General features: G+C 44.3%; 1 protein-coding gene across 3 annotated transcripts in view; it reads left to right on the forward strand.

The window, feature by feature from the left end:
• Nucleotides 1-413: 413 nt before the first annotated feature.
• The window catches only part of NETO2 (neuropilin and tolloid like 2), a 59,613-nt gene continuing 46,137 nt past the window's right edge, over nucleotides 414-13,889 (forward strand). For all 3 annotated transcript variants that reach the window (XM_049864451.1, XM_049864452.1, XM_049864450.1), the window contains exons 1-2: nucleotides 414-768; nucleotides 12,679-12,735. In XM_049864451.1, coding sequence (XP_049720408.1) covers nucleotides 735-768; nucleotides 12,679-12,735 — 91 coding nt within the window. In that variant the 5' untranslated portion in view covers nucleotides 414-734. The remainder of the gene's footprint in view (nucleotides 769-12,678; nucleotides 12,736-13,889) is intronic.

Genomic DNA, 13,889 nt, shown 5'->3' on the forward strand with positions numbered 1-13,889 from the left:
CTGCGCTTTCCCGCCCCGGTCAGTGCCACAGCCAGCCGAGAGGGCTAAATTTTGACCTTGAGACCCGGGAGGCCCAGGGGTCGGCACCCCCTCCCCGTCGGCGACGGCGGAGACGTGCAGGTGGGTGAGAGGCGAGGCGGGCGCTCCCTCGGCGGCGACCCGCGCTGCCCGCCCCGCCCCGCCCCGCCCCGCCCCGCCCCACGAGCGGCCGCCGGGGGGCGCGCGACGCTGGCCCGGGGCTCGAGGCCTCGGGAGGACAGCGAGGCGATTGGTGGGCGGGCGCGGGGCCACGCGGGCGGGGGCGGGGCGAGGGCCGCACATGCGCACGGGCGGCGGCCGGCACGCGGCGCTCGCGCTCGCCGCTTAAATGAGCCTGGGCTCCCCGCGCTCGCCACTTCCGCGGAGCCCGCGCTACGACCGCAGCCGGCGGCCTCGCGAGCCGCGTACCAGGGCGACCCGCGCCGGGCCCCGCCGGCCCCCGCCCGCGCATCCTCGTCCCTCGGCTCCGGGGCGGTCCATGGGACGGAGCGCCGTCGGGGGGCTCGAGCGGCGCTGGAGCCCGCCGGGGGGCTCGGCCATGGCGGGCCGCAGGACCTGAGCCCTGCCTCGCGGGCACGGAGCCTGGTGGCCGGCGATGGGGACGCAGCGGGGCTCGCGCCGCGCCGGGCCGTGAGCGCCGCGTCGCCTCCTCGCCGCCGCCCCAGCCCTCGCGCGGCGCCAAGCCGGCCGGCACCATGGCCCTGGAGCAGCTGTGTCCGGTCCTCAAAGGTGAGCGCCCGGGCCGCGGACGGCGCCCCTTGCGGGCCTCGGCCTCGGTCCCCGCCGGCGCCGGCGACCCTTTGTCTGGAGCCGCCCGCCGGCGCCTGGGGCTGTGGGGCGACGGGGTCCCTCGGCTCTCGCTGCCCTCGCCGCCGCGTAAAGTTGGGGGGTCTGTGCGGGCGGAGCCGAGGCCGGCCTCTTCCGAAATCTCCGAACAAAAGTGGTGCCGCTTCCACAGCGAAAGCCCGCGCCGGGACGGCGGGCAGCGCGCCCGGAAAGCCCGGGCGGCCGGCGGGGGGCGCGGGCCGGGACCCCGCTGGCGGGCGGCCGAGGGAGTGCCCGCGCTGGGCCCCACCTGCTGCGGCCGCCCGGGCTGCGGCACGACTGCGGGCTCCGGGGGCGATTCGGCGGGCCCGGGTGACGCTCCTCCCGCCGAGCCCGAGCTCGAGCCCGCCGGACACCGTGCGCGGGCGCCCGAGTCTCCCCGGCTTGTCGGAGCGGGAGGCGGCCGGCTGGCTTGTCCGGTGGACGACGCTCCGGAACGTACCGTGCCTGCGCTGCCAGGCGGTGGTCTCAGGTGGACATGATGTACGTGGGCAGGTACAGTTGTGATCCAGAGTTGCCTGTGAAGCTCGGCACCGAATGAATCTTTTCAGTCCTTAGAGGGAAACAGGACAACTCAATGAAGGGCTTCTCTTTTCTTCTCCTGATTTACACTGAGAAGGGAATGTAAGTTGTAACGTCATAAAATTTTTTTTATACTGCCGGAAGGGAGTTTTAAGGTATTGTGTTGGTTGTTTTATATGTATGTTTTTGTATCTTGATATTTGTAGTGACAACTTTTGGCGTTTTTTTTCTTCATGGACTTTTCTTTTCAAACGTTTTATTAGAAAATTCAGTATAATTTTGCTTTAAATTTTAACGGGAGAAATGATCAACTCTGAATATTCCAAAACTCGGACTTGAGATTTTAGCAAATTAGCTTGAAATGTTTTAACTGCCCAAGTATATGCATCTTATAGCTTGTGTTTAGGTTGTCTTGGATTTCCAGGATGGTGAATATTTCAGTCTGTAAGTTCTTAGTGATTTCTTCAGTATATTGAAATAAAAAAACAATTCTGAATTTAATCCCACGGGTTTTCACGTCTGTAACTCGTAGTTTGTATAGTCGTTTCTTGGGGGTTAAAATTTTGTCATTCTTTTTCATAATAAGTTATATGCACAGTGGGATTTTTGATAGTGAGACTTGTCTGACTTTTCTTCCCTTGTTCTGATGTGCTCACCGGGCTTCTCATCCTAATGACAGTCCATCCGAGGGTAGCACCTTGGGGAGAAATCATGGTATATCTGTTATTCAGCTTTACCTGCAGAACTTGACGAAACAGCTGTGTAGGACAGGGTCTCTGTACCTACTCCTGGAATGGTAAACAGGTTTGCAGATTTTCTGCCTTTGCTTTGTATCCTTGATACACACTGCCCTCTTTGGCCACAGTGGTATAGCATTTAATCGTTGCACCTTGCAAGACAGGATTCTGTGGTGATGGTAGAGCTAGTGAAAAACAATGTAGTATCCAGCTTTTTTTTTTTTTATGTTACCCAGCTTAAACTATTTTTACATGCTGGAATATCTTTACAGTTTAAGCTGAATTTTTTATGTGCTACACGGCCTACTAGAGAGAAGGCAAGCTATTTTTAAGTCTTCTGAAGTTCCTTATGCTTGTAAATGCAGGGAGTTGGTCTTGGAAGGACTCAAGGAATTGTTAGCAGTAATTGATTCTGAGGAGAAAACCTGAGGGAGCTGAGACAGAGGGAAGGGAAGATTCACTTTCACTGTATAGCCATTTCTGTCACTTAATTATTTTTTTTTTCTTTGTTACCAAATGTATGTGTTGCCCACAGAAGAAACATGTGGCAGTGTGCATCCATAAAAGATTTACAGGCTTAGAAGCCCTACAGGGCAGTTCTACTCTGTCCTACAGCGTGTCTTGAGTCAGAATCCACAAGACAGCAGTGGGTCTGGTTTTGATTTGTTTTGTGTTATTTTTAATTTCTAAAACTTTTTCTTTTTAAAAATGTCAGCCATTTCTTCTGGTGCTAGTCATTGTGTGCACCAAGGCGTGGGTATCCCTTAAGGATCCTGTAAAGGGAATTGCTTCAACACTGAGGAGATTCTTAACTGAAACACTTAACATTTGCCTAATTGTAGGCATTACCTACCAAAAGCCTTGTTTGAATTATTATGGTCAGTTTTTACTGAAACAAATCAGCTGTAATGAGTGTTTGAGATTTTAAGTAGAAGATAATTTCAGTTGTTTAAGATGCCATTAGTTCTTCTTGTTTCACTTTTCAGCCCTGAGGACAAAAGGATAGATCTACTAGGCCTCTTCAACCTTTCATGTGTTGGTGAAACTGAGTAATTCCCTGTCAACTGCTGGAATCACTCCAGGTCTCATCAGATTTGACTTGTCTTCTATCAGAGTAACCGTCAGAGCCACATGAAATAGTGCAAGAGAATTATAAACCCATTTTACTGTTGTTATTCGCTCTGCACGCCAGCTCCAGGGGGATCCCGTTTAACTTAGCTGATTTAAAGCTGTGTAAGGTCTTTTTTTTTTTTAAGCTCTTTTAAGCTGTGGTTAAGTGCTACAGCTGCTAACCAAAAGGTCAGCAGTTCAGATCGACCAGGTGCTCTTTGGAAAGGTATGGGGCAGTTCTGCTCTGTCCTGTAGGGTCGCTATGGGTCAGAATTGACTCGATGTCAGTGGGTTTGGTTTTTTTGGGTTTAAGCTGTGGTTAAATTTACGATGTAACAGCACAAATATCCCTTTACACCATATATCAGGAACCTCGCCTGAGACTGTGAGGACTCTTAGCTCCTATTCTTCCTTCTTAAACCTCATCAAAGAAACTAACCTGTGACTGTGCAGAAGCCTGGTACCAAAAACCAACCCCTTTTAACAGTGAGGGGTTTAAACACAACTTTGTTACAAATGAGCTTTTAGTTATTTCCCCCAAGGGCTGGAAAGCCTGTGTTAAGCCTGGCAATTGAAAAATCCTATTGCGTGATGGTTGTATTAGAGTAAACCCTCAAATGTTTACGTATGTTTTGAGATCAAGCTCACCTTTTAGGAAGGACTCGTGATTCTTTACACACGTGCATTAGAAAGCAAGTTCAAATCAAAACCACTTTCAGTCCTTTTTGGAATGATCGACTAAATAGAATTTATGCCTAAGATTTTAAAAATAGCAATTAAAAGTCTGCTCTTGAGTTACTGCTGATTCAGCACAGTCTCCTATCGTTTTTCTATTTATGCTATTGATCATGAGACACTTTGAGATCCCGATTATATAGTCTTTGAGATGGAAGGGGGGAAATCCTAAGTGACCTAATCTAGAGGTTTCCAAACTTTCCAAAACCCATTCTTCAGAGTAAAAACAACAATGATAGATAAGAGCAAGGCTGCTCTGATGGGTGGGGGGCCCACCGTCTCAATCATTGCAAACAACAGGGCCACCCTGAAAGAACGAATACTTTTCAGCATGTTTATACGTCACATACAAAATTACAGAGTATGCCGATCTGAAAGTTCAATTCTTCCTAATCAAAATGACATTAAGACACGTTGGCCTAAATATGCCTAGAATAACATATCGGAAATTACTGTACTCGTGAGTGAGAAGATAGCAAATGCTTTTTGAAACATGGCCTGCTCGTGTTAAAATGTGACGGAAGCTGCCGTGTGTGTCGGGGGAGGACTCCAGTGTCATTAGAGTAGACCTACAGAACTGCCCCCTCAGGAGCATTCTGGTACCAAGGAGGTTGTCACATGGTGCAGGAAAGGGGGAGCCCTGCACTGCTTAGATATTCTGGTACCAACAAGGTTGTCACATGGTGCAGGAAAGGGGGAGCCCTGCGTTGCTGAGTTACTCTTTCTCACAAAAATGACTGGCAGTGTGATTAGCATATGTGGGCTGGAGTGATCCCAAAGTTCACCGAGATCCATCATTATTCCTAACTCCAGTAAGTAAGCTTGTATTTGATTAAATTTGGGTTTTTTTTATTCTTTGGAAAGAAATTTGGGAAAAATGGGTTATTAACTACGTCAAATGGTATGAAGACTGACCGAACTCCATTTTGTTTTGATAGACAGTAGTAATGAGCAGGGAGACCAGTTAGTTGTTGCATTGTGGCATTTAATAAACCTCTTGTTTACTGTTTAGATACTATAGAAAGGTTTGAAAAGAGGCATGTTTAATTACTAACAAAGGTGAACTGACCCAGCTGGAAGAAAAGGAGAGCAGTAGCTGGACATACGATGAAGAAGAAAAATATCAATTCCTTTCCCACCCCCTGATTCATAGTCAGATAAAAAGAAGTTGGGTCGAACACGTGGCTGCTTACTGAGCTGTGTGTTTGCCAGTTTGTTAGTGCAGGGCTCTGTACTATATGTCATGGCGTTACAAAGGTGTGATCAGGACCATGCTTGATCACTTAATTTATTCAGCAGACTTTTATTGAATGCCATTGTTGGCTGGACACTGGAGATGCATCAGTGAATCAGACAAGGCCCGCTGTTTTTAGTAGTAAGAGACAGACAATAAACAAGCAAGAAAATAACAGTAAGAATGAAAATAAAACAAGATGAAGAGAAAATGCAGAGATACTTCAAAAGTCAGAGGGGGCCTCATGAGACCAGAACTGAAAGAACTAGCCATGCAAAGAGATTCTAGGCAGAAGGAATAGCTAGTGCCTCCCTAAAACCGAACCTAACCCATTGCTGTCCAGTCGATTCTGACTTATACTGATCCTGTAAGACAGAGTAAAACTATCCCATAGGGTTTCCAAGGGGCAGCGGTGGATTCAAACTGCCAACCTTTTGGTTAGCAGCTGAGTTTCTAACCACCGTGCCACCTGAGTACCCAGTATATCCCTGGGTGGGGTAAACTATTAACCTATTTGGTTGCGTATGATCAAGAACTGATGGTACTGAAGAAGGCCAAGCTTCACTGAAGACACTGGCAAAAAACAAGGCTCCAGGAATTGACAGAATACCAATTGAGATGTTTCAGCAAATGGATACAACACCAGAAGCACTCACTTGTTTGTGCCAAGAAATTTAGAAAACAGCTACCCGGCCAACCGACTGGAAGAGATCCATACTTGTGCCCATTCCAAAGAAACGTGACCCAACAGAATGTGAGAATTGTTCAACAATATCATTAATATCACACGCAAGTAAAATTAATGCTGAAGATTATTCAAAAACTGTTGGAGCAGCACATCAACAGGGAACTACCAGAAATTCAAGCCAGATTTAGAAGAGGACGTGGAGCAAGGATTATAATTACAGATGTCAGATGGATCCTGGCCAAAAGGAGAAAACACCAGAAAGGTGTTTACATGTGTTTTATTGGCCGTGCAAGGCATTCAGTTATGGGGATTGTAACAAATTATGGATAACATTGCAAAGAATGGGAAATCCAGAACACTTAATTTTGCTCATGGGAAACCTGTACATAGACCACGAGGCATTTGTTCAAACAGAACGAGGCGATACTTTTTGGTTTAAAATCAGGGTACATGTGTTTCAGGGCTGTATCCTTTCGTAACACTTACTTAGTCTCCATGCTGAGCAGATAATCCTGGAAGCTAGACTATCTGAAGAACACAGCATCAGGATTTGAGGAAGACTCATTAACAACCTGTAGTATGCAGATAACACAGCGTTGTTGCTGAATGTGAGGAGGACTTGAAGCACTTACTGATGAAGTACTACAGCCATCAGTGTGGATTATACCTTAACATAAAGACAACAGAAATCCTCACAACTGAACTAGTAAGCAGTGTCGTGATAAATGGTAAAAGAAGTTTTGAAGGATTTCGTTTTACTTGGATCCATCAATACCCGTGGAAGCAGCAGTCGAAAAATCAAAAGACGCATTACATTGGGCAGATCTGCTGCAAAAGATCTCTTTAAAGTGTTGAAAAGCAAAGATGACACCTTGAAGACTAGTAAGGTGAGCCTGACCCAAGCCGTGGTGTTTTCAGTCGCATGTTATGCATGTGAAAGCTGGGCAGTGAATGAGGAAGACTGAACAAGAGCTGATACCTTTGAGTTGTGGTGCTGGCGAAGAATGTCGAGTATGCCACGGGCTGCCAAAAGAGTGGACAGGCTTGTCTCGGAAGAGGTACAGCCAGGATGCTTCTTAGAAGCAAGGGTGGCAAGACAGTGTCTCACATACTTTGGACGTGTTGTCTGGAGGGGATCAGTCTCTGGAGAGGAACATCGTGCTTGGTGAAGTAGAGCATCAGTGAAGAAGAGGAAGACCCTCAACAAGACGGATTGACACGGCGGCCTTAACAGTGGGCTAACACACAGCAAGGGTTGCAAGGATGATGCAGGACCAGGCAGCATTTCATTCTGTTGTACATAGGGTCACTATAAGTCGGCACTGACTCAGCACCTTAACAATAATAACATTCATCTGCTAACTGAAAGGTTGGAGTTTCAAGTCCACCCAAAGGCACCTTTCAAGAAATACCTGGCATTCTGCTTCCAAAAAGTGAGCTGTTGAAAACCCTATGGAGCACAGTTCTTCTCTGACGTATATGAGGTTGCCATGATTTGGAATCGACCTGATGGTAACTGGTGTGGTTTTACTGAAGCAGTGGGAAAAAAGGTCTGTGTAACCAGTGATAACAGTCAAAAAGGTGGAAGGTCAGAGAGGACAGATCATGTAGGAGTTCTGAAGCTAAAATAAGGACTGTGGGTGTGTTCTAATGTAATGGGAATCTATCGAAGGGTTTTACGAAAGGCTGTACCATGGTCTGATTTCTCTTATGGAAATATTGCTGGCTGCTGTGCACAAAATAGACTGTAGGGGACTGTGGTAGAAACGGCGTTGGGTCTCCCGGTGTCCATTTTACCTTTCTTCAGTAGTGCTCCGAGTTTTAGCCGAGCACTTGATAACCTAAAACGAAGTCCGTATTTCCCAACTTCCCTTAGAGTTAGGCACAGCTGTGTGACTGGTTAACTTTAGCCAGTAAGTGGAAGAAGTACGTGCAACTTTGGGAGGACGTTTTGTTTTGCTAAATTAAACATTTTTACGTAATCATAAATTCTGGGGAAGTATTTTTCGAAGGGAGGGAAAATGCTGTATATCATTTCTTCATTCTTGCTGATTGGATGCAGACATTATAGCTGTAATGAAAGTGTAGTGGCTGGTATTCCAGCATCCATGTTGGACCATGAGGTGACCTTGGAAATGAAAGCCACACAGTGGACCAATGAGGGTAGAAGGAGCCTAAGTTCTTGGTAGTGATATATAACCCTCACTCCAGTCTTGACTGCTTATCTCCACAGTTTACATTACAGAGAAGTACACTTGTATCTTGTTTAAATTCTTAGTTTGGGTATTGCTAGTACTCAGGCCAAATTTAATGCTAGTTAATATAGGAGCATACAGGATCAGTGAAAGAAACAGAACCAGAGAGAGCTGTTGAATAGTCACAAGTGAAGTGAAAAGTGAATATTGTCCAGTAAAATTAAGCCAGGAAGGGTTCCTAGACAGTGCAGGTTCTACAAAGTGTGAAGGTAATTTGTAGAAGCCAGAGGAAGTCAAGTGCAGATGCTGAGAAGCAAGCAGATTTGTTAGGGACATTGAAAGAATAAGTGTAATAGAGTATTCACCTCAAGTTCAGCATTTCCAAACCCACCACCGAGCCCCTCATCCCTGTAGACCAAACTTGCCATTACCGCCACCAAAGGAAAAGAAAAAGCCGTCTCTTCCATTTCTTTCAATTTAAACAACCGGTTGCCATCAAACTGATTCCAACTCATGGTGACCCCATGTGTGTCAGAGTAGAACTGCCCTCCAAAAGGTGTTCAGTGGCTGATTTTTTTAGAAGTAGATCACCAGGCCATTCCTCTGAGGCACCTGTGAGTAGACTCCAACCTCCAGCACTGTCAGCTGAGTGTGTTAACTATACCACCCAGGGAGTTCCTTTGACATATTATCATTGTATTACCCACCCACCCCCCACCCCCCAAAAAAGACTAAATCTGATGCCATTGAGTTGTTTCAGACTCCTGGCCGGCAGCTTCAGCGTCATAATGAAACTTACTTCAGCAAATACCAGGCCCCACCCCACACCGACTGGATCACAATCTCTGGAGCTGCCTCCCCCCCAAATCCGTGTTTCAGCAAGCCTTCCAGATGATTATGATGCACACTATTTGAGGATTAGTGTCTTTATTTGTCTTAATAGATGTAATTTTTCAAAGTAACTGTCTTGGCACTTCTAGGTTTTAAATAACATAGTCTATAAATAATAATTTTGTCTCTTTTCCAGTATTTTTTGCCTTGGTCAGAGTGGCCACTATTAGTAGTGAAAAGAATAGTGGAAAGAATAAATGTGACCTTATTTTCGCGATGGAAGGACGGCCCCTGGAAGGCCTCGGGATGAGATTCTCTGCTTAGAGCTAAAATGACAGTGATTCTGGGTAAAAGGAGGTGAATAAAAGGAGTTGCTTTGAGGATTTGTATCGCACTGGAATAGCACCTGTCTTATCCTGTAAGCCTCTGCATTAAGTCGTATCACACACTGTTTATTACAAGGCCTAGAGTAAATTCCAGAACCCGAAGTAAGGGCATAAATGGTGGGCACTACCTTTTTCAAGCATCAACTCACAGGTCGTTCTCTGCATAACTAAACTGTAAGGTTATGGAGTTTAGAATTTTTATTTTGGTGTGGATTTCTACCTTGAAAGAATTAGTGCCTTACTTTGAGTTCAAAGTATGAGGTATCTTTGGATTTGAGAAATAACTGATCTTTTTGGTAAGAGGAGGAAGGGGACAGTGGCACATAGGTTGGGACTAAGGACAAAATAGAGCACCACAGACTGCTTTATATATTTGATAATTCCAGTGTTGGCTAGCAATGGAGTTTGTTTAAACAATTCAGCCTGATTGTAAAACAAGCCATCGACAAAGATTCTGTTACACAACTCAGGAAAACTATCATGAATAGAATTAAGAATGATTAATAATCAGAGCTAAATCACCAAAAAGCATGTCACTAGAGATTTGTGTCCTGAGTTGCTTTGCAGGTTTGCTCTATTCTGTATATGTCATTTTTACGTTCAGTGGCACGGTTGATTTGGTTGTGAATAGTTATTAACTTTTGGGGAAAACAAAGTTGTGAGCAGCCATCCAAATCAATAGAAAAGAATGTAATAGGTTTATTTGGCCTTGAAACTGTATTTTTAACAGGATCTACTTCACTCGTGTTACAGGCAGTCCCCGGATTACAAACTACTTCTGTTCCTAAGTTTGTCTTTAAGTTGAGTTTTTATATAAGTCAGAACAGTTAGGGACAGTTCAAATTTAACATGTTAAATCGAATGTTTGTTTTATGATATAGTATATAGTGTACTTTTCTATGCATAAAAAACATTAAACACTTCCAGATACACTAAAACATCTTTAATATAGTACAATAGTGATAATAATAATAATTTTATGCACGTTGCAAAGTAGCTCCCTTTTGTTATTCTGAATGATTGTATCTGCCTTGAATTTTTAATATGATGGGCTTTACCGGGGCTGGTTTGTGACTGAAGTTATAGGTAAGTCAGAGGGTTGTAGGTAAGTTGGATGTTCATAACGCAGGGACTGCCTGTATATGCAAATTTCATAAATTGCTATTTTACACTGTCAATTTTCGCTGGTCCTTGTGTAATATACTTCTCCTTGCATAGTTAATCTTCTTGTAGTTTTACCGTCGTTCTCCTGGTTTCGTTTTGTGAATTTCTTACTTGCCTGCTCTGCCTGGCTCTGTGGTTACTGGCTTCGGTACAGTGAATTAGGAGTGTGAAAGCTGGTGTGTAGCTGGTGTGTGAAAGCTGTGCCTGTGCTCCAGGAGAGGGATGGTGAGCACGAGACCTTGCTCAGTTGTGTATCGTATGGATGGCGTGCCTGGGGAAGCAATGTCTCTAACAAGATGAACGGATAAAGGGGGATCTGTCGTTCGCCGACTTGTCAGGTAGCTAACATTACCACGGGTTTTCTTTTTGATTATAAATCGTTTGTTTAAAAAAAGTTTCCAGGCTCCATTCCTCTAACTCACAACCAGGGTAAAGGTGTGAAGAGCTTGGGGGAGAGATTGTTGCCATGTAACTGAGATCTTCAGCGTTAGCAGCAGCCAGAGAAAACAAAGGGGAAGTTAAAAGTTGCTGAGAGAGGACAGAGGTCAGATAATTAGACGCTGAGATGGAAGCAACTCAGTGGCAAGAACTGTATCCTTGTCCGTTGGTGACCGTGTAGTAGATAGTCGGTACGTGCTTTTGAGTGAAGAGTGATCTCTCCTTTTGAAAAACATAGACTACATATAACTTTGAAAATTATTCGTCTAGAAAAAAAAGAAGAATTGCTGGTCTGAAACACAGGTGTATAATGTCAGTATTTAGTTTAAAAACCTGTAATGGCTTTTCTTTATAAACTGAAGTCCAAAATTAGCCTGGAATACAAAGCTTTTCACAATTAGATCAAAACCTTCCTTTTCTAACCTCGTGTACCACCGTTCCCGCCACATGCTAACCACACTGTATTACTCATTCCCCGAAAACCTGTGGTACATTAGTGCTTATGCGTCCATGTTTTTGTTTAAGGTGTTCCTTTCTCCCTCTCCTGGATTGAAAGCCTATGAGGTCCAACCAGAATATACTTCTTTTCTGAAGTTTTCCTCGTCCTGTTCCGCTTAACCTCCCACCCCAGCAGAATGAAGGTTTCCTCTGCTTTCGTCATGCTTTCTGTATACTGCCTGTCAGACTCCTTTTCACCTTGTATTGCAGATCGTCTTTGACGGGTAGTTTGTCCTAGTATCTATCATTTGTTTAGCAGAATGCTTGGCACATAAAAATACCGTGCTCAGCATCTCATTTAATCTTCACGACACTATTAGGAGGTTGGTGTTATTGGTATACCATCCTCAGTTTACAAATAAGCTGAGTGGAAAAGGCTTCACAACCAGTACCCGGCAAAATGGAAACCCAAACCTAGATCCGTGTAACCCCTGGAGTCCATACTTTTAACCATTGTCTGTATTTCTTAATAATTCTGGTTAAGTCAGCATTTAGGATTTACATTAACTGGATAGTGCCTGCTATCCAGTAGGTATTCTAAGCTTACACGGTAAAGACGGGCAAACGGGTAGTGGGCTTACATTGAAAGGGGCAGTAAAGCTGCCAGTGTGCCATTCATAAAAGTCAAATGTTCAAAGGAATCTTTAACACACGCAAAACAATTCAATATGTTGTTGACTGGATCCTAGAAACCTTCACTGATAACAGCTTGCGGGGAGACCTTCGCTTTTTGAATGTGGCTAGCGTTTGTAATGCAGGCCACCATGGCAGAGCACTGCACGGCTATGAAACACCTTGAACTGATTTCTGGGAGAGTGCTGCCCCCTTCCTTCTGCCTTTATACGAGCATCCTCACAAGTCAGATACTCTAACTGAACTTCACCGGCATAATGCATGGCAGAGCCAGCTGTAATGGGTGTAAACTCTGAGATGGACTGCAGTAAATATGGAAATAGTTAGGGCGAGCAAAGTTTGTTGCCAAAAAAAAAATTGTATTTTTAAAAATCTATCATAAGTTGAAAAATGCCTTAAATGCCATGTATCCTTAGTCCTTGCATAAATGAGTGCACAATCAGTATGCTTTTCTGGAGTTGTCCTGAGCGTCAACTAGTAAATCAGAAGATTTACTGTTTAAAAATCGTTAGAGTGAATGTTCCTAAGACATACGGGGTTCATCTTTTATGTCATCTGATTTTCCGTATAAAAAGATTTTTCTTTATACAGTTAGTAAAATATGGTTCAGTTTTTTAACTTCTGTTTTCTGTTGTTTCTCTAGTGTTGTTAGTTACACTCCTGGTAGTAGAAGGGATTGCGGTGGCCCAAAAGACCCAAGGTGAGTACTTCCTTATAGTGAGGATCTATGGCACAATCAGGATGAGGTGTGGCTTACTGAAGAAATTACAGTTTTGAGTACTACATCCATAATCCCTCTGGGGTATTCCAGTGTCCTAAGGCTTTTTGTCAGTATAAAAACCAAAACCAAACCCACTGCCATTGAGTCGATTCCAACTCACAGCAACTCTATAGGACAGAGTAGAACTGCCCCGTAGAGTTTCCAGGGAGCGCCTGGCGGATTCGAACTGCCAACCTTTTGGTTAGAAGCTGTAGCACTTAACCACTACACCACCAGGGTTTCCTCTGTCAGTATATCAGCCTCAATTTAACTGGATTCAGCAGCAGTTAACTAAATTGTCAACAGAAAGTCTTGTCCTGTTAAATTTTTAAAGATGGGCATCACCGGTAGCTCTTAGCATATTGTGGATTGTGTCCAAAAATTAAACGAGATTCATGCTTTATCACTAAGCAAAACCTTCCTGATCTTCCTGGTTTATGAAGGATTAGCTAGTGTCATCTTTGAGCCAGATTTTTTGTCAGTTTAGGACATTTCAATTTTCATCAATTATACATGCATATGACAAAAGTGAAATAGTTTTAAAAAGTTAATTAGGAAAAATCAGTCCCCCCAAAGTACCCTACCCCGTTTCTTTCTCCATAGAGGTAACTCCTCATTCAGCTGATCCTTTTGATCTTTCCCTTCGTGTCTCTAAATAACATGCTACGTGGATACTTTTTGGTTATTTCCGTTTGAGGCATTCAATAATGACTTCAAACCATGGAAGGTGAGAATTTCACTCTTTCCTACTACCTTCCACCGTCAACCACGTGCAAGTCTGTTTTTGCTTTCCACGTGTCCCACCTTCCTCCTCAGTGTGTGCATTAAAAAAGAGAGACTTATAGTTGAGTCACTTCAGATTCTGGTTAGGTCATTATTTATGATTTACATTAAGTCATTCATCTAGATTTTTCAATATGGAAATTTTGTCTTGTTTAGGAAATTTTTTTCTCCTTTTAAAAAATTTTTTCTTTCCTCTGTTTGCTCTCTGAGAATTTCCTAGTGTTTGATTATTGGTCCTCTTTTTTTTTTCTTTTCTCTTTTTCATCTCTCTCTTTGCTATATTTTCTGGGGAAGAGTTGCTCACATTTAGC

The sequence above is a fragment of the Elephas maximus genome, chromosome 21 (assembly GCF_024166365.1).
Source record: "Elephas maximus indicus isolate mEleMax1 chromosome 21, mEleMax1 primary haplotype, whole genome shotgun sequence".
Lineage (NCBI taxonomy): Eukaryota > Metazoa > Chordata > Mammalia > Proboscidea > Elephantidae > Elephas > Elephas maximus.